The sequence below is a fragment of the Castor canadensis genome, chromosome 11 (genome assembly GCF_047511655.1).
Source record: "Castor canadensis chromosome 11, mCasCan1.hap1v2, whole genome shotgun sequence".
Lineage (NCBI taxonomy): Eukaryota > Metazoa > Chordata > Mammalia > Rodentia > Castoridae > Castor > Castor canadensis.
Window position 1 is genome coordinate 110049437 of NC_133396.1, and position 21274 is coordinate 110070710.

Consider the following 21274-nt stretch of genomic DNA (forward strand, 5'->3'; position numbering starts at 1 on the left):
GTGTGCATCACCATGCCCAGACACTGATTGAGATGGGGTCTTGCATGAGTTTTTTCTTTTTTGTCTGGCTGGCCTTAACCCTCAATCCTCTTGATCATCACCTTCTTAGTAGCTGGGATTACAGGTTTGAAGCATTGTGCCTGGGTTCACTGGCACAGTGGTTCTTACTATTTTAGGAATAGCAGATATGAAGATATTTTAGGAATAGCAGATAGGGACTATGATGAATTCAGTTTGGGGTAGGTTAAACTTAAAGTTACTGACACAACATGCTTAGGAGGCAGATAGCAGGACTAGAATTTAGGAGAAAACAAGATCTTTGGAGTTGTGAGTCACCCAAAGATAGGATAATTAAAATCACAGTAGATGAAAAGACTCAAGGAGAATTCGAGCCAGTAGAGTGTTGGCATGTAAGGTGAAAGAAAAGGAGATGTAGAGGTAATAGTTATAAGTAGGAAAACCTGAAGAATGTAGGGTTACAGAGTTGAAGAGACAAGAGAATTTGAAGGAGGGAATTTGCCAGCAGCTAACATATACTACACAGAGATGGAAAACCTCCAATATTTGGAAATTGGGAAGCAATGGGTCACTTTTGATTCTCTTTCTCCTTATCTAATTATATCTGAATTCCTGAACTTTATATCAAAGCTCCTCTAGTTCAGACTTCTCACTCATACCTGTCAAATTCCAACTACTTTTGATCCTGCTAGGCTCATATCTTTCCTTCTTCCCCTTCCAAAAGTAAAATATATTCTTATGGAGGGGGACAAGGAGGCAGAGAAAAAAGCTGATGTTGATTTGGTTCTAAGTATGCCATTAATATTCTTGACTCTTATTTTTTTTTCTTATTTTTTTTGACTCTTATTTTTATATGCAGGGATCTAAGTTTTATAGGGCTTGAAGTTTATAAATCTTTTCTTAAGAAACAAAAATACAAGATTTTGAATACAAAATTAAGTAATTTTTTTAAATGGAAAAAAGTCAACAAATTATTGGAGGCTTGGATATTCAGTTTCCCTTTTTCAAGATCTCTTAGGCAAAAATAGCTTTTCTTGACGGATACACTATCAAAAAAATGGCACAGTTCCAAAATTTGTTTTCCATTCATCTTTTTTTTTTCATGGTACTGAGCATTGAACTCAGGGTTTCACACTTGCTAGGCAGGTACTCTACCACTTGAGCCACTCTACCAGTCCCAAAAGAGAAGACCTGTTCTAATTTTTTTTCCCTTAGTGGTTTTTAAGGTTTTGTCTGAGACAAGTAAGTAGCAGCACTGCTCAGGACTAGAGTGGGGGAGCAGAAGGTGGGATATGAATCTATTGGTTTAAATTAAATTTGGTTCTGCTGAAGTAAATAACAAAATAACAGCATTTATGAATCTTCAGTAAGTCAGTTCCACTTTGACTTCTTCCTTTTTATGTGCTCTTTTCCCACATCACTTCATTCTCCCTACTTGCAGTACCCTACCAACTTTTATTTTTTGGTACTGGAGTTTGAACTCAGGGCCTACACCTTGAGCTACTCCATCAGCCCTTTTTTTGTGATGGGTTTTTCGAGATAGGGTCTTGCAAACTATTTGTACAGGCTGACTTTGAACTGAAATCCTCCTGATCTCTGCCTCCTGAGTATTATAGGTGTGAGCCACTGGTACCTAGCTCCTTACCATTCTTGAAAACCAAAAGGCCCAAAACTTACTAAGGTCCAGCTTTTCTCTCCTGGACATGTTTATTCTGAAGGAAAAGGTAATGGTAAAGAAACACAATAATGAAGTCACAATCTTTAAAACAACAACAACAAAAACAGTCTCTGCCTAACAGGACCATTGAGTGGTTCCCCCAACTTTGCCTCCAAAAGAGCCTATGTCCAAGACAATTATCCCCTCTCAAATGAAAGTTTCACTTTTCCAAAAAAGTGCTAACAAAACAAAGCTCTTCACTTCCCCCAGTCATTTCCCCCATATTTCCCAAGCTCACAGGAAGGTGCTAATAAACTCAGAATTGTTGGAATTTCTCCCAGGGAAATTCACCAGAAAGGCAACATGGGTTGTTATTTACCTTTTGAGAGAGCTATCTGAGGATGGATTTGGCTGTTGCCAGGGCAGTCTCTCCTATTCAAGCACATCTCTTGGCAGCCGCTCCTCTCTTTTATCAACCCCCTTTTATAAAAGGAGAGTGGTTGGTAGCTCTCTGCCTTTTCACTCCCACACTGAACTCAGAAGCTTCATGAATAGTTCAAGTAAAACAGGATCAAGTTTCAGACACTCTCATAGTGAGTGAGAAAATGATCCCACTAGATTAAATTGGAGCCTAGATCAGTGGAGGAAATATTTCCACAGCTCTGCCAGGGCTGGGGCAGCCAAGGTTAATAGCTAAGGTAATACCTTCAAAGTAGGATCATGTGGGTGGTAGATGATGGGTCAGTGGCCAGCATTTTGATCTATGCAATGGGTCTCTGGATTATCAGCCTTACTTGGGAATTTGTTAGAAATGCAAATTTGTAGGACTCAAACTCATCCTTAATAAGAAATTCTCAGGGTGTTGGCATCTGTTTTTTTCTGATGGCACTGGGGTTTGAACTCAGAGCCTCACACTTGCTAGGGAGTCATTCTTAATACTTGAGTCACTCTACCAGCTCTTTTTTTGTGATCAGTTTTAGATTTAGAGATAGGGTCTCAAGAACTATTTGCCTAAGGCCAGCTTTGACCAATAATCTCTGCCTCCTTATTGGCTAAGATTACAGGCTTGAGCCACCAGTACCTGGTAGCATCTGGATTTTAACCAACTAGCTCCTCTAAGTGATTTTGATGTACAGTCGGATTTGAGAACCACTTGTCAACAAGATCAGTGAAGGTTTAAAATCTTTTTTACTTTTCCTCAAAAGAATTTATTTGGAACATTAGGATTAGAAAAGTCAAAATGATTTCATTTAGCTTACTTATTGTACATGTTCACAGATATCGCCAATGCAAACTTTACTACTATTTCCTCAAGAGTTTCATTTGGCTCATCAAAACACTTCGATAGGACATCTATCATGTATGAATATGTGGTTATAAATATATATATAATGTATTTGAAGAGAAATACTCCGGGGCTTCAAGATTAAGGCACTTGATGGCTTATATTATACCATGTGCGTATTATGTACTCACAGCTTATTTTTTGCAAGTAGATAATTTTTCAAAAATATTATCACTCTTGAAAAAGTAACTCATGAAAGATGTGGGATATTTAATGTTTACTGAATTCCTACATGTGACAATCACTGTTCAAGATGCTGAAGACAGAAAGGAGAATGTGGTGTAGTCCTTATTCTCAAACTTTTATTTCCCTGAAATAATAATAAATACAGAAATTTAAAATATTTCTAGTTTCCAAGTTTTTCTTGCCCTTGACCATACCATCTCAATTGTTTGGAAGAGTTAAGACAAGATAAATATCTATTTCCTTCTGGAGTAGGGAAAACTAGGCTTAAGGGCTCATTACAGCAGCTACTATTTATTTAGTGTTGGATATTTAAACAAAATTGTTACATCTTCTTGTTTTTATTATTAAAAATGTAATATAAAATCATATTACATTCAAACATTACAGAAATAAATACCAAAAGATAAAAGTCTCCAATTATTCCCATTCTCCAGAGTTACACTGTAAGCAGTTTGACTAACTCTAGTTTAATTATATATTGCTATAATAACATATAATATTTATGATTATTATATATAATATAATAATAATTGTGTATTGTTAATATAATAATAACTAATTTTTTTTGGTGGTACTGGGTTTCGAACTCAGGGCCTCATACTTGCAAGGCAGGCACATTTATCACTTGAGTCACTCCACTAGCCCAAAATACAAGATTTTAGATTTGTTTTTTGCTTTCCTTTTCCATCTATAAACTCCTATTAATGTGCATTAGTGATCAAGTACTATTTTTACTTTTTTTTTTATGGTACTGGGTTTTGAACTCAGGGCTTCAAGTTTACTAGGCAGGTGCTCTACCACTTGAGCCATACCTCTAGCCCAATAATAACTGTAATTTTTTTCTTTTTTTGAGACACAGTGTCCTGCTGTGTAGTCCAGGCTGACCTGGAATTTACAATCCTGTCTCAGCCTCCCAAGTGATGGAATTACAGATATGTACCACCATCCCTGGCTTAATTATTATCTTTTAAAAACTTTTTTTTTCATTTAAAAGTATATCTTATCTATCTTTCCATTTTAATACACATAAATCCACTTCATTCTTTTTTTTGGCAGTACTGGGGTTTAAACTCAGGGCCTCACACTTGCTGGGCAGGTGCTCTACCACTTGAACCACTCTACCAGCCCTTTTTTGTGATTTTTTTTTTTTTTTTTGAGATAGGGTCTCATGAACTATTTGCCCAGGCTAGCTTCAAACCTTGATCCTCCTGATCTCTGCTTCGTGAGTGGCTAGGATTACAGATGTGAGCCACCGGTGCCCAGCTATACTTCATTCTTTTTAATGGCTATGGAATGCTTGGGTATTCCATTTTCGCTATTAATAGACATTTAGATTCTTTCATGTTATTATACCAATATTGAAATGAACATTTTTGTACATATTTCTCTGGACACCTATGGAAATGTTTTTGTGGAGTAAATTACTCAAAATATTAAAAATATAAATGCTAGCCAGGTGCTGGTGGCTCAAGCCTGTAATCCTAGCCACTTAGGAGGCAGAGATCTGGAGGACTGAGGTTGGAAGCCAGTCCAGGCAAATAGTTTGTGAGGCTCCATCTTGAAAATACTCAACACAATAAAGCACTAGGTTGTAGGATATGCCCATTTAGAATTTTAATAAGTATTACAAATACATGCTAAAAAGGTTATGGCAATTTATACTTCCAAAAATAGGTATAAAAGTGCCCCCCCCTTTTGGTAGGACTGGGGCTTGAATTTGGGGTTTCATGCTTGCAAAGCAGGTACTCTACCATCTGAGCCATGCCTCCGGTCCATATTGCTCTGGTTATTTTGGAGATGAGGTCTCATGAACTACTTGCTGAGGCTAGCCTAGAACTGCAATCCTCCCAATCTCAGCCTCCTAAGTAGCTAGGATTACAGGCCTGAGCTGCAGTCATTCAGCTGCCCCACCTTTTTCTTTTCTTTTCTTTTTTTTTTTTTGTGGTGCTGGGGATTGAACCCAGGGCCTTGTGCATGCTAGGCAAATGCAGTACCATTGACCTATTCCCAGCTCCATGCCCCCACCTTTTTGAGACAGAGTCTCACTAAGTAGCTCAGGTTGGCCTCAAACTCATGATCCTCCTGCCTTAAGTTTCTGAGATTACAAGGAGTTTGCCACTATGCCTGTCTTTTTTTTTTTTTTCCTTTTTTCTTATCTCTTTTAACTGCTGACATTTTCTGCAACAATAAGTGTCTTACAGTTGATGCACAAGTTTAGCTATAAGTCCCACCTCCCTTTTAGGCTGGTGTGCCATGATTTAATATGCTTAATAAGCATTTTTACCTGGCTGTGCCACCAACCAATCCAACAACTGAACTGCACTGAAAAAAATCTAAGTTTTTACTTACCTTCTATCTCTGTTGTTTCCATCCATTCATATTCAATTATATGACAGGCCTTGTTGATTAGTCTGTAACAACAGTATTTGTGGTAATCATTTTTTTTTTCAGTTTCATTTGTGTGTCAAATCCTCATAATTACTCCCCTGCATCTCTACAGTGCTGCCTTGCCTTTCTCTCTCTCTTCCTTCCTTCCTTCCTTCCTCTTTCTTTCTTCCTGTCTTTCTCTCTCTCTCTTTCTTTCTTCTGTGGTGCTACTTTTCTTTTTTTTTTGGCAGTACTGTGGCTTGAACTCAGGGCCTTCACCTTGAGCCATTCCACAGCCCTATTTTTGTGAAGGGTTTTTTGAGATAGGGTCTCACGTAACTATTTGCCTGGGCTGCTTGGAACTGCAATCCTCCTGATCTCTGCCTCCTGGGTAGCTAGGATTACAGGTGTGAGCCACCAGCACCTGGTTTATGGTGCTACTTTTCAAAGCAGATTTCCTAATTTTAGTCTTTCCCTTCCCTCAAATAGCCTGGATTGCTGGTTCTTAAAATTCTAAATAGTAGGGTTGCCAGATAAAATGTAAATAAATATTCACTATAAATATGTCCTGTACAAACATTTGAAACAAATTATGCTAAGTATTTGTTGTTTCTCTAAAATTCAAATTGAACTGTCTTACCTGTATTTTTACTTGCTAAATCTGGCAACCCCAACCAGGGATACTTAATAAAACATTGGCTCATTTGCAAACTATTCTAAGTAAATAAAAAAATTGGCAAACCTATAATCCTAGCACATAGGAGGATGAGGCAGGAAGATCACAAATTTGAGGCCAGCCTGGATTACACAACAAGACCCTGATTCTAAAAAACTAAGGAAGGGAAAAAAAAAAGCCAAGTTCATGCCTGTAATCCTAGCTACTTGAGAGCCAGATAGGGAGGATTTCAGTATTGCAGTTCAAGGCCAGCTCAGTCAGGAAGAAAAAAAAAAGTTTGTGAAACCCCATCTCAAAGGAAAGAAGCTGGGCATGGTATCATGCACCAGTCATCTGGTAATGGCGGGAGGCTTAAAATAGGAGGATTGTGGTCCAGGCCAGCCTGGGCAAAATATGATAGTCTCATATAACCAGAACAAAAAAGGCTGGAGGTATGGCTCAAGCAATAGAGCACCTGCTTCACAAGTGGGAAGTCCTGAGTTCAAACCTCAGTACTGGAAAAAAATTGGCTTACCAAGGGCTGGGGTTGAAATCTAGTGGTAAAATGCTTGCCTAGCATGAGCAAGGCCCTTGGTTCAATCCCTAGCACAAAAACAATAACAACAAAACCCCCACAAATGTTTATCATAGTAGTTAAGATAACAGAACTTATATAGTTTAAAAATCAATAGAAGTAGGGGATGTGTGGCTCAAGTGGTAGAGTATCTGCCTTATAAACAAACTCAAGGCCCTGAGTTCAAACCACTGTACCACAAAAAAAATCAATAATAGTTTAGTAACAGTAACTATTTAATATTGTAAAGTGAAATGTACATGAAAACATGTAGATCAGGCTTTACAATCAAATGATTTCTGAGGGTTTTTTGTGGGATGGAATTTGAACTCAGGGCTTCGCTCTTGCGAAGCAGGTGCTCTACTGCTTGAGCTACACCTCCAGTTCATTTTGCCCTGTTTATTTTGAGGGGGGGAGGGCGGGTCATGAAAACTATTTGCCTGGGCTGGCCTTGAACCAAGATCCTCCTGATGTCAGCCTCCCAAGTAGCTAGGATTACAGACATGAACCACCAGCACCTGGCTTCTGAGGTTTTTTTTTTTTTTTTTTTTTGGTAGTACTAGAGTTTGAACTCAGGACCTTATGCTTGCTACATAAGCACTCTATCTCTTGAGTCATGCCCCCAGCCACAACCCACTAATTCCTTAATTTTATTTCTACTAAATTTATGAAATCTGAATTTGCACAACTTATCTGATATGGTAAGGAACATTTGACTACTATTAGCTAATTCTGAACAGTTGGAGCTAACGTGGACCTATGGCGCTAACATGGAGAGTTTCTAATTGAACATAGATTTCAGTAGCTTCTCAGAATCTAAGTGGAAGAACAGAGAGTAACCTCAAAAGTTGAATTATTCTTTTCTTTTTTTTTTTTTTTTTGTGGTGGGGGCAATACTGGGGTTTGAACTCCAGGTCTCAAGCTTGCTAGGCAGGTGCTCTACCACTTGAGCCATTCCGCCAGCACTGTTTGTGTTGGGCATTTTCAAGATAGTGTCTTGTGAACTATTTTCCTGGGCTGGCTTTGAACCTCCACCCTCCAGATTTCTGCTTCCTGAGTAGCCAGGATTATAGGTGTGAGCCACTGGTGCCTGGCAGAATATGTCAACTTAGAAAAGAGGAGGAATTGTATTCAATTGCATTAGTTGCATTCATCTCTGGGAAGTATTTTCTCCACTCTGTTGCAACATTTGGATGTGGTTTAGAATATAGCCAATAATGTGCTGTTCATTGTTTTTCTCTGATGAAGAAAGAAAGTTATCATTTGTTGGGAAATAATAAATTCCTGGCAGCCAAGGCATTTGCATCATGGTCTGGTCTTACAAAATCTCCAGACTTTGTTCTTTTTTCCTTAGTACCGTGGTTTGAACTTGGTACCATTGTCTACATCATGAGCCATTCCACCAACCCTTATTTTGTGATTTTGTGTGTGTGTGTGTGTGTGTGTGTGTGTGTGAGACAGGTTTTTTTGAGATAGGGTCTTGTGAACTATTTGCCTGAGCTGGCTTTGAGCCAAGAACCTGCCTCCTGAGTAGCTAGGTTACAGGTTTGAGCCACTGGTACCTGGCCAGACTTTGTTCTTAATATTAAAAATCATGAGTTTTGTTATCTGAAGTAGAACTATGATAATGATGCAGATTTTTTTGGCAGTACTGGAGTTTGAATTCAGGGACTCGCACTCCCAGCCCTATAATAAAGACTTTTATGGAGAAGTCTATCACTGTCAAGGATGAACCTTTTGATGCAATAGAAAATATAAAGGTCTTCCAGAATAAGGAAGGAATTATTCTTGATTAGCAAAGACTGATCTTTGCTGGTAAGCAAATGGAAGATGGAAGATAGATGTATTTTGACTACAAATTTATTTATTTATTATGTATTTTTTATATACTTTTTTTATATGTTTGGGTCATTTCTCCCCCTTTCTCCCCGCCCCCTTTGACTACAAATTTAAAAGGAGTCTACTCTTTTATCTCATTCCCTTCCTCCTCCCCATCCCTCCTCCTCCACTTCCTCCTCCTGCTCCTTCTCTTTCTCTTTCTCTCTCCTCTCTTTCTCTCCTGGAGATTGAACCCAGTGTGTTACACACACTAAGCCATTCTTCATCTTGTGTTGAGAATTTATGGTGGTGTTAAGAAAATGAAGAAGTCTTACACCACTCCCAAGAAGATTAAGTATCGAGAAAGAAAGTTAAGCTGGCTCTTCTGAAATACTATGAGGTGGATGAGAATGTCAAAATTAGTCATGTTTGGTTGGGAGTGTCCTTCAAATGAATGTGGTGCTGTAGTTTTTTATGGCCACCTACTTTGACAAACATTATTGTGTCAAATGTTGCCTAACTCATTGCTTGAACAAACCAGAAGAAAAATAATGTGTGTGGATTCATAAAAAACATGAAAAACTCATGGTGTGTTAGTTAGCTTTCTATCACTGTGACAAAGAAAAGACTAGAGGTGTGGCTCAAGCAGTAGAGTGCCTGCTTTGCAAGCACGAAGTCCTAAGTTCAAACCCAAGTCCCACCAAAAACAACAATAACAGAAAATCCCAAAGATAAAATAAAATATCTGAGAACAGTTTATTTTGTCTTATGGTTTCAGAAATTTCAGTCTGTGGACTGGAGGTATGGTTCAAACAGTAGAATGCCCTGCCTTACAAGGCAGAAGCCCTCAGTTCAAGACCCTCCCTCAAAAGAGAAAAAAATAAATAAAAGAAAGAAATTTCAGTCTGTGGTTGGTTGGTTGGCCCCATCACCTTGGGCTTGTGGCAATGTAGCACGTAGTAGACAGAAGTGGGAAGCAAAGAGAGGTGGGATGGGGGCAGAGCCTCACTATTTCCTTCAAGGGATTACCACCAATAACATAACTTCTTTCCACTAGGCCTCATGTCTTTTTTTTTTTTTTTTGGGCAGAATTGGTGTTTGAACTCAGGATCTCATGCTTGCTAGGGAGGTGCTCTACCACCTGAGCCACTCCACCTTTGCCTGGGCCTCACCTCTTAATGGTTCCACTAGCTCCACATAGTATCAACAGCTGGGGATCAAGCCTTTAACACGTGAACCTTTGGAAAACTTAAGATCCAAACTATAACATGTGGCACTAAGAACTTGAAGTAATAAGCTCATGTTAGTTAAAATTTGCTCAGATAAACCACTTGAGCAAGCCTACTTGAAATAATAAAAATCATTTCTGTAATTATTATCCATATCATAAAGAAGGGAGTTTTATTTCTGCCATTATTACAAATATATGACAGTGCCTTTCCTATTGCTGGCCTCCAAACTAAATTGTGAAAAAAAGCACTTATATTCCTATTCACTTTCAAAGATTATTCACTGGATGCTAATTCACTACATTTTTGCTTTGTACTAATTTGTTTTATGTTGAATCAAAATCAGGAGAAATATTTATTTCTCCAAATATTTATTAACATCCAAAGCTACAATTCATTGGCTTTGATGAGCCACACCTTAAGTCCAGTGGAGAATGGACGGTCATTTACACCGATTTACAAAGGTGAGTGAGGTTTTTTCCTTTGGCAGTACTGGGGTTTGAACTCACAGTCTTGTGCTTGCTAGACAGATGCTCTAACATTTAAGCCCACAGACTATAACTTGAATTTTTAAAGACAAACTAAGCAGGAAGTTTCTGGGCATTTCTCTGTATGTACCACATAAACTGTATGTTTACAAAATTATAATACTTTGTCCTTAGTGTTGAAAGCCGTATCTTTGCTAGCCAGGTGTGGTGGTGCACACCTGAAATCCCACGACTTGGGAGGCTGAGGCAGGAGGATTGTGAGTTTGAGGTCAGTCTGCTCTATAATAGGGAGTTACAGGCCAGTTTGAGTTACACAGAGAGATCCCATCTCAAAAAAACAACAGCAAGGCAATGGAGGTGTGGCCCAAGCAGTAGAGTGCCTACTTTGCAAACTTGAAGGCCTGAGTTCAAACCCTAGTAGCACTAAAGAAAAAAAAAAAAAAGAAAGAAAGAAAGAAAGAAAATAACAACATGTCTTTCAGTCTACCATATGCAGTGGAACTGCCATCATTTTGTATGCATCAGTGGTGTCCACTCTTGAGGTAAACACACTAGCAGGTAGAAGGCTGACATTACCTTTTCATGTTGTATTCCAGAATTCTGTGTGATATTTGATAAAAAAAATTTGCCAACAGCCTGTTATACTCTCTCCAAGCTAAATATTTATTATTGACTTTGTAGCTATTTGTACAAACATCTCTGTAACAAATATTCTACCAATTTTTTCATAAGGAATATAATGTGCTCTCTTTTCCCACAGTTATTGTAGATTATTCTAGTTATTCCATGTTATACTAGAAAACACTATTTTGCACTTATTCTAGAAACACACTTTATTTGGCATAGATATTCTTGCATTTTGCTTAAAAATGTCTTGAAACCTTCCATTGCTTTGCAAGTCAGTATTTAACAAAATTTCTCAGTAGTGGAAGTACAGTGGGCAAAGGACAGATTGCTAGCCAAAAAACCTAATTTTAGACATTCAGAGATGTACTTCCTATTTACATTTGATATTTTGGCTGCTTGCAGGTCACATTTAAAGTCACATAATTCACATTCTATACCTGCACTTGTATCTTGTTTAATAGTTAGCTACCTTTACTATACAATTTTGAACTAAAGTACTTGTTACTTTTTCATCATTACTGCTTATATATTAATGTACTTATTTTTAACTTTCTTGAATTAAAAAAAATGGTTAAAAAAAGACCAACATGAGATTTATCCTTTCAATGTACTTGTTTTGAATGGCTGATTTTTTATTTTATTCTATTCACTTATTTATTTATTTTTTTGTTTCATTTTATTTTATTTTATTCATATGTGCATACAATGTTTGGGTCATTTCTTCCCCTTTCTCCCTGCCCCCTCCCTTACCGCCCCCCTCTATTCACTTTTTTAAAATCATATTATTGTATGTTGTACTGGAGGTATATTGTGACATTTACAAAAGTGGTTACAATATATCTTAAATTCACCCCTTCATCATTCTCTTTATTGTCCCTCCCCCTCATTCTTAGACTAGTTTTTTTTTTTTTAGCTAAGATATCTTCTTTTTTATTGATCTTTGTATTGGTCTGCTAGAACAGACCCTAAAGGCAGTCCAATCCTACCTTAAAAGTATCTTCAGTTTTTTGCATTTCTATGGAGAGAAATAGCTATTTTTTTTTCCATTTATTCATATGTGCATACAATGTTTGGGCCATTACTCCCCCCTCCCCCCACCTTAGACTAATTTTGACAGGTCTCTTTTTTCATTTTCATACATGAGTATATAATATTTCCAGCATATTCACCCTCCTATGCCCTTTCCTTGTATCCTTCCCCTCCCACTGGTACCACCCCTCATTATTTACTTATTTTTTGGTGGGATGGGGTTTGAACTCATGGCCTTGCACTTGCCAGGCAGGAGTTCTATCTTGAACCACACCTGAGCTCAATGTTTTATTTTTGGAGAATCAGAAATATAACACAACAAAGTGGTAACAAAAATGAAAATTTGATAAATGTAAATGTTATGCAAATTATGTTTAAATGCCTTGGCCTTTTTTTTTTTGTGGTACTGGGGTTTGAACTCAGGGCATACATCTTGAGCCACTCCACAGGCCCTTTCTCATGATGGATTTTTCGAGGTAGATCTCATGAACTATTTGCCTGGGCTGGCTTGGAACCTCGATCTTCCTGAGTAGCTAGAATTAGAGTCATGAGTAACCGGTGCCCGGTCGGTGCCTTGCTTTTTAACTAAATGAGATAAATGGATCAATGTCTTTGTAGTGCCACATGCAACCTCTTAACGATGCAAAGATGCTCCACAGCATAATAGAATTTTTGTTAGGTTTCTAATTAAATTTATATTAAAAATATGTGAAAGATACGTAGATACATGAAAAAGTAGTACCTTATAGTGATAAAACTGTAGACCTAAAATAGAGGATTGGGTCAGAGTCCAAAGTCAGACTCCTTCAGTTTGCTTTTTACACCACTACTGGGTTTATTTGCTAGGTGTCCCTTTGCTTAAACACTTTGCTTTTGTTTCTTTACCTGCAAAATGACAGTAACAGTAGAATCTACTTCACAGTATTGTTGTGAGGATTAAATGAGTAAATACATACGTGTCTGGCCAGAAATGTTTAAAAGCTTCCCTTTATTAGAAAATAGATCTGTGCGGTCATCATCTTATCACTTCCTTACTAAAAAATGTCACTTTATCCTTATCATTGACCAAAGAAGGACACCCCACTCTTAATCAAAATATCTTCTCCAACATTGCCTCCAGTTTTGGCTGTCAGTATCTCCCTTACTAGATGACAAGCGCCCAGATTCTTTTACCCTACAGGTGCATAGCAGGCATTCAAAAATTAGTTATGGAACTTTCTTTTACTAGGGACAAAGTTTCTTAAAGAGAAAAAGAAAGCTATTGAAAGGATTACAAGTCACTAAGTGAAGTTTAAATATTAGCACACCTAAAGAGGATTTACGAAATAAATCATCTACAGGCAGAACACCTGGACGAACCCACCACCAAAGGAAACTTTTAGTTGAACACCGTTTTCATTGCTTTTCACTGACGTCACTCGGTCACTGACCTCTGACGCAAAGAAGGCGGGAATAAGGAGACAGCTGGACTTTTTCTTCGCCCAGCCTTCGCTGGACTCGCTGGCACTAGCCCCGCCCTTTACCCGATTTGGCACTTCCATTGGTCAGTTTTCCCAAGGAGGCCGCCCATGAACCGACTACGCCCACTTTATGGGCGTAGCTACAACTCCACAGGGGCTGGGATGGTGGGGGTGGGATGCTGCATCCGCCATCTTTGATTCCGTGGTAGCGGTGGCGGCGGGAGGGTGCCGCTTCTGGGGAGTGGCTCTTCCCTCCCCCTCCCCTCCGGCTCGGTGGCGGCGGCTCCTCCCACTGAAGGGGGGTGGCGCGGCGGCGGTGGCATCTAGGCCATGGCGGCGACTACAGCTAACCCCGGTGAGCAATCGGTGGACTGGGGCGCTTGTAAAGGGGGAGGGGCTGAAGGGGCTGACAACTGAGGAGACCCATGGCTAAGAGGCGGTAGCAGGGGCTGAAGGTGCTGGGGCGGGCGGGGGCGGCCGGGGGGCGGTGGGGGAGGGGAGTGATCTGGGGGAGGGTCCGACTCTGGGGGAGCCGGGGAGACTGGTGGACTGGGAGAGCCTAGCCAGCCAGTGGGACTCGAGGGTTTGCCCCAAACTCACTCTGTCGGAGCAGTAGCCCTCGCCGGCTGGCCTGCCACCACTTTTTCTGGCGGCGCTTGGGTCTGTGTTGCGGTGGGCTTTTAACCCTCTGCGGGCTGAAGTCCTCTGATGCCGGGGACCTGGAGGCAGAGTGGCTCGCTTGACTTGGAGAGTAGTTGGGATTCATGAACGTTGGGGCCACGTTGCTGTTTAGCTCAAGTCTAGCTTCCGACATTTAAACGTTTAGATTCTGACTTAAAACTTAAAATTCTCTGACTGTATCCTCAGATTCGCTAGGTTGTGTCACCCGCCCCACTCCGCCCCCTCGGGCTATGTACTTCGAAACTCGTGGTTGTCTATGAAGGGGGTTGTAGTTAGTGTCCTTTGCTGCCGAGGGCAGAGGTTTGTGTTACAGTTGTGGTTCAGGACAGGGCTTTTCTCAGAACTCCAGGTTTAAATCTAGTTAGGCCTAGGTCGAGACAGTTGATATTCGTTCAGGAAAGTTTAGTTACGTGCCATTTCTCAATGAACAGTAATTGAAAAAAAATCTAGCCAATCATGTGTAAGAGATGAAACAGGTTGTAATGCAGGTTTAGAGAGATCTTTAAATCCCTAATCCTCTTTCCACTACGTTACAGTTATTTCTCGCCGGGAAGTAGTTCATTTTAGGGGGCCTGGTTTATCTTGCCGTCCTTGGCCATTTTCTTGCAAAGGAAAGCCCATCCTTTCCCAGAAATCCAAATCTCTGATAGCGTTTAAGAAAAAAAAGGGGGTGGGTGGGGACTCCCTGCTGTCCCTCCCCGCGTTGAAATTTTAATTTGATTTTCTTTTTGTCTGTGAAAGGCAGTATTGTATTGCAATACCCAGGTTTTGAAATTTCAGTTGAATCACTGTGAAATTTACTGGCATTCCATTATATTTCTGGGAACACAGCTATTTTAAGAAGTGTTTAATTTGTCACATGTCAATATTAGTTTTTTAATAGTTTAAAACAATTTTTAAGAGAAAGGGAGATAAAATTAATGACTAAAATTTCCTTGGAGGAAGCTCTGGAAAAATGCTGTTAGGGAAAACCTGGCCTTGTAGTAAAATAACCTACCTGTGAACTAGGGAGTAGATAAAATTTTAAACTGATCACACATTGCAAAATCCTTATATAACTTTTGTCAAATTGCAGAGCATTTCTCTTATTAAGATGTGGCCTGGGTAAACAAGTTTTAGTTATATGTCAGAAGCTTTTTTCCAGCTGTGTGGGTGGGGTTGCTTTATTTTGTTTTGTTTTTAAACAACAATCACCAGAATGACAGTCTCTTGACCATATTTTCATAACCTGATCAGTATCAGTTTAAATCTCTAAGCAGAAAATAACATTTTTACAATGTGCAGAATCCTTGTTAATGAAACAAATGATTTTGTTTGAACAGACTTTGGCTGCTTGCTTATGTATTTTTTAGATTTTGCTTTTTTGTTTTGTTTTTTTTGAGACAGGGTCTCACGTTGTAGCTCAGGCTGGCCTGGGACTCCCATTCCTTCTGCCTCAACTCCCCACTTGGATTAACAGATTGACAAGTAGTTACCATGCCTGGAAAGATTTCTTTTTTGGTGTTGAAAAATTCTTCAGTCTCTTCTAACTTACTGATCCTGTGTTCAATACATGATAATGAAATCAGAAATATATATATTTTTGTTCATATTTCTCTGTGCCCTTCTATGTCAAAAGGAAGAGATTATACGTGTGCAGTGGACTTTTTTAGTAGTATCCTGTTGCATTTTGGGAAATGAGACCCATTAATGGAGGGACATACTATGGAAATGTACTATGCTCAGTGAAAAGAATAATTTTCATTCAGAATTCCTTGCTGTGTTGTGATACCTTTAAGCATTGTAGGGACCAGGGACAGCATAATAATTTCTTTGAATTTTTTTTTAACTTTGTATTTTGCTGGAGTGAATACTGGTTTAGTTCTGTCTTCACACATCTGCAAAAGTTTTTTTTTTTTTTTTAATTTTATCGTTTTTACATTCACTTACATGTAAATGAGCTACCTACTTCCCCCCTGCAAAAGATTTTTTTAAAATATATTTCACTTTTCTGTCTGAGCTTCATTTTTTGTTAGAAACTAAGTTCATTATAAAAGAATTCAAATAGAACAGAGAATTTCAAGGAAAAAAGTAAAGCTATACCAAATTTTGTTATCTAGAAATAATCATTATTAATGGTCAAACATTATTCCAGATATTTTTCTGAATATGGATGGTCACATAAGGGCATATTAGATTGGGATATAGATAGCTACAAAGCAAAACAGAAAAAAATACAATTATGACCAGAGAATTAGGCTATATTTGCTATTAATGTTACTAAATCTAATTTTATTTAAATTAAATAAAAAAAGAAACACACATGAAACCTAAGAGATTGTTGAATTTCTAAGTATTGTTTTCTTACAATAAATGTTATTTTCTAAATCTTTCTAATACTCAAAAAAGGCATCATAAAATATTGAGGGCAGAGGCAGTAATTTTAAATATCGCCTTGTTAATCATATAGTCAGTATGGAGTTTTTCCTTACTGAGAAGATGAGATCTTAGTACCTTTCTGTTTCCTTCCATTTTTCCTTCACTGCAGCAATTTTTTTTTTTTTTTCAGTTCTGGGGTTTGAACTCAGGGCCCATGCTTGCTAAGCAGCCAAGCACTGTACCACTTGAGCCACTGCATCAACCCTTGCTACTACATTTTTGACAGCTACAGTATGGTTTTATGTTGACCTTTTCTTCTTGCTAAATTTCAGGGAAAATTCTCTTTTGTTATATTTTGAGTTATCTTTGTCTATTTTCTGTTTCTATTACTGTATTCATTTTTTTTTTTTTTGGGTGGCACTGAGGTTTTATCTCACAGCTTCATGCTTATAAAGCAGGTGCTCTACCACTTGAGCCACAACTGCAGTCCATTTTGTTGGTCTGGTTATTCTGGAGATGGAATCTTGACAACTATTTTCCTGGGCTGGCCTTGAGCCAAGATCCTCCTGATCTCAGTCTCCCAAGTAGTTAGGAATACAGGTGTGAGCCACTGGCATCTAGCTGTACTAGGGTTCTTTAGAGGAACAGAACCAATAGAATACATATGTATGTATGTACATACACATACACACACATAAAATAAAATAGATTTTTTACATAAAATAAAATAGATTACTTTACACAGCCATTGAGGCTGGATGGTTCCATAATGGCTGCTTATAGGTGGAGAACCAGAGAAACCAGTAACTGCTCAGTTTAAGAAGCCAGAAGCCTCAGAACAAGAGGAATCAATGGTGTAGTCCCAGTCTGAGGCCAAAGGTCTGGAAGCTCCCTGGAGAGTTGCTCCTGTGAGTCCCTGTTGAAAGATTGAAGAAGTTGAAGTCCATGGGGGAAAGCAGCAGCAAAAGATGCACTCACTCAAGAAAAATGGAGCTTGCATGTATTGGTGTGCTCCTTTTTTCTTCTTTTTGTTCCACTGGGATCCCAGCTTGTTGGATGGGTCATGTTAAGGACAGATCTTCCTTCCTCTCTCAGTTTGCTGACCTATGTGCAATTGTCTCTGGGAACATCTTCACAGACACACCCAGAAGTGTGTTTTACTCATTTCCTAGATGTCTCTCAATCTAATTAAACTGACACTAAGCTTCATTTGAGTTAATATTTAGGGTAATAACAATGCTTGTGCATGTAATTGTATTTTCTCTGAGATTTAAAGTTCAGCATTCAAACCTGCGATGTGAACTATTTTGTAGTGGGTCTAATAGGCTTTTCATCCCTGAATTGTGGTATTCTTATTAGCAGAAAAGTCTTCCTGTGTGCTATTATGACAATTTATTATGTATGGAGAATGTGATAGAGGGCAAATAAAGGAACACTGGGTTTCTAAGGCTGACACTTAAGACAAAGTTTTTTAAAATGTAATTTTCACCTATCTATAGTTTTAAAAACATAAATTAACAAAGTTCTTACTTAGGGTCTTGTGCAGGCCCTCTAACACTTGAGCCATATCCCTAGCCCTTTTTTGCTTTAGTAGTTTTTGAGATAGGGTCTGGCAGTTCTGCCCAGGGCTGGCCTTAGACTGCAGTCCTCCTACTTATGGCTTCTTGTGTAGCTGAAATTACAGGTGTTCACTACCATGCTCAGCTTGTTTGTTGAGATGAGTACTTACTTGCTAACTTTTTCCCTATGCTGACTTCAAACCATGATCCTCCCCATCTCTGCCTCCCAAGTAGCTTGGGATTATAGATTGAGCCACCATGTCCAGCCTCAAGGTAGTTTTTTAAAAAATTATATTCTATTGCAAAGACCTTCTAAACATAATGAAATAGGGCTGGAGGAATGACTCAAGTGGTTGAGTGCCTGCCTAGCATACTCAAGATCTTAAGTTCAAACCCCAGTACCATCTATCTGTCTATCCCTCTCTCTCTCTATCTTGTCTGTCTGTCTGTCTATCTATCTATATTACTACTTTGGCAGTTGAAATACAGTTAACATTTTTGAAATGACACCTCAGTCTGAATATGTTTTATGCAATAGACTTGTAGCACCAAACTTTGGAATTGTCTGTTTCTTAGAAATGATGAAGTAGATACTTTGGTATTCTTGGAAGTCTGTAGTTTTCTTGTTGTTTTGAAATTGTGGACTCTCTAGGCCGGTGGCTCATTCCTGTAATCCTAGCCACTTGGGAGAAAGAGATCAGGAAGATTGTGGTTTGGGGCCAGCCTGGGCAGATAGTTGTAGCAAGCATAAGGCTCTGAGTTCAAACTTTAGCACCCCCACGCCCCCACAATGTGGCTTCTTAGATTAGTTTTCTGCATCTGAGACGTTCCTCCTCATTCCAGTAGTTTACTAAGGGATGACAGTATGTTGGTTTGTGGATGCTTTGTGAAAGTGTTTTGTTGTTCTCTGCTAGAGATGACTTTCTTCTGAGACCATAACTATAGAAATTTTCAAATGCCAACAAGATCTACAAAAGCTAAATTGTAGCACTCAAGGTCTAAATAATCCCCCCCCCACCTCCCTCAGTTAATTTAGGGCATAACATCTTGGAATTGTTTAATTCCAAAAGTAGTAAAATTGACATCCTTGGCTGTGAATGGAAACTTTCTTGGAGCTATCTCTGTCCCCCCCACACTAGTTACAATATTTATTAAAATCTTAATTATCTAGTATTTAGTCCTGTAAAGAGATGCAAGAGTCACATTTCTATCATTTGCTATCCAGTGTTTCTGTGGTTGAATAGCTGATTTAAATGTAACAATAAAATAACACATATAAAGCCTCTCTGAAAACACCCAGTGATAAAAACCCTGCTTGAAGAACTATCTGCTTTTGTTGTTTGTTGTTTTGAAGGGGTCTCATTAAGTATTCCCAGCTGGCCTCAAACTGTTGCTCTTCCTGCCTCAGCCTCACAAGTGCTAGGATTAGAGGTGTATACCAACACACCAGGCTTTAGAAACATCTGTTTTTAAGAATGCTGTCTCATGCCATGATGACTTCAGTAAATAGACATTAGTGAATGTTACAGTTGTAAACAAGACAACCTCTTTCATTTTACACATAAGAAAATAAGCCCAGAGAAAGGAATGCACACATTTATTTATTCTATATGCCAGACTACACTTTTCTACATCACTGGTTAGCCTCTATGTTAGAGTATAAATTTCAGATAAATTCTCTAAATTTGCATCTTTCATCATCTTTTTTGTGTTTTCCCTTCACATTTTCGCCAGTTGAATGGACGAAGTAAGTTTGGCTTCCACAGTGTAACTAGAATATACCTTCTGTAGGGGCACTTTTGCTTTCCCTGTTCACCATGGCAAGTCAGTGCTTAGAGTGGTGCCTAGTATTTAGGACCAGGAGTCAATAAATGTTTATTGAATTAATGAGTGAATGTAGACCCCAGCATTGGAGGAGGTTCATTCCTTTATACACTATTAATGTGAAAGTATCTTTGAAAAGAGAAGACTAAGTCATTGACACCAGGAATAAATTTATTATAACTATAATAGTAACAACATTAATAATTTGGCAGCTGTTCTAAATGTTTTATCTCAGTCCTTATTATTATCTCATTTAATATTTACATCAATCTTAGATATTCTTGTTTTACAGATGAGGAAACTAAGGCATAGAGTGTACAGAAATGCTGTACATTGCTTGTTCTTTCTCACTGACTATTCCTTCTTTGTTCCTTTGGCCTGCTCATTTTTTTTTTCTGTTTAATATGCTTCTACTTTTTTATTAATCACTTTTGGGGCTAGAACTCTTAATAAGCCAAGCAGTTTTCTTCATTTCTATTTGCTCACCTACCTGCCTTTTAAACTGCTGGTTGCTTTCTCCCTCAGCTTAGCATTTGCTTTTTATATTTTGATCTGTTTAAAACACATTCTACTGGGTATGGTAGTGTATGCCTTTAATTGTAGCACTCTGGAGGCAGAGACAGGAGGATTGCAAGTTCAGGGCCATCATGGAATATATAGTGAGACCTTGTCTCATAAATAAACAAAACACAACTCTGTTCAATCTTTAGCATACTATGTATATGCTCACTAATACTTCCTTCAAATCTGATGCCCTTTCTAACTTGTCTGTACCTTTCATGACTAACACAATTTTCCTAATTCCTAAGACTAAGCAATGAAAAGTGTTTGGATTTTTTACTTCATCTGGATGGATATCAGATCATCTTTTGCAAAAAAATATATATATATTTAAAGTTATTTTAATCAAAATTAAATTTGCATATATTTAAAGGCAGATAGTTTTATAGGTTTGTTACAAAAATAGAAGTCCTGGACATTATTTTTGGTTTTCTTGTCCCCCTTTTTCTTTCTCTTTCTTTCTTTTTCTCTCTTTTTTGTGGTATTGTGGTTTGAACTCAAGGCATACACCTTGAGCCACTCCACCAGCCCTTTTTTTGTGATGGGTTTTTTACAAAGCAGGAACTCTACCACTCAAGCCACATGTCCAGTTCCATGTGATGGGTTTTTTAAGATAGGGCCTGTGAACTATTTGCCCAGGCTGGCTTCAAACCTTGATACTCCTGATCTCTGCCTTCTGAGTATCTACGATTATAGGCATGAGCCTCTGGCTCTCGGCTCCCATTTTTATTTATTTATTTTTTTAATAAAACTTTTTGTTTTGTTTTTGTTTAAATAAAATGTCCCAGAAGTGCAAGAGGCGACTTTCCAGATTGAATGGGCTAGACTACTAGATGCA

General features: G+C 38.5%; 2 protein-coding genes across 6 annotated transcripts in view; one reads left to right on the forward strand and one right to left on the reverse strand.

Moving 5' to 3' along the window:
• Ctxnd2 (cortexin domain containing 2) overlaps positions 1-14349 on the reverse strand; it is a 35477-nt gene extending 21128 nt beyond the window's left edge. Inside the window, exons 1-2 of one of the 2 annotated variants that reach the window (XM_074048180.1) lie at positions 14054-14349; positions 5556-5617 (exon numbers count right to left, since the gene is read on the reverse strand). The gene's annotated coding sequence lies outside the window, so the exon portion shown is untranslated. The remainder of the gene's footprint in view (positions 1-5555; positions 5618-14053) is intronic. The other variant, XM_074048181.1, reaches the window with a different exon arrangement.
• The window catches only part of Arnt (aryl hydrocarbon receptor nuclear translocator), a 63911-nt gene continuing 56262 nt past the window's right edge, over positions 13626-21274 (forward strand). For 2 of the 4 annotated variants that reach the window (XM_074048178.1, XM_020155811.2), the window contains exon 1: positions 13627-13808. In XM_074048178.1, coding sequence (XP_073904279.1) covers positions 13784-13808 — 25 coding nt within the window. In that variant the 5' untranslated portion in view covers positions 13627-13783. Of the gene's footprint in view, positions 13809-13886; positions 13909-21274 lie in introns of those variants that run through there. The other 2 variants (XM_074048179.1, XM_020155812.2) reach the window with 2 other exon arrangements.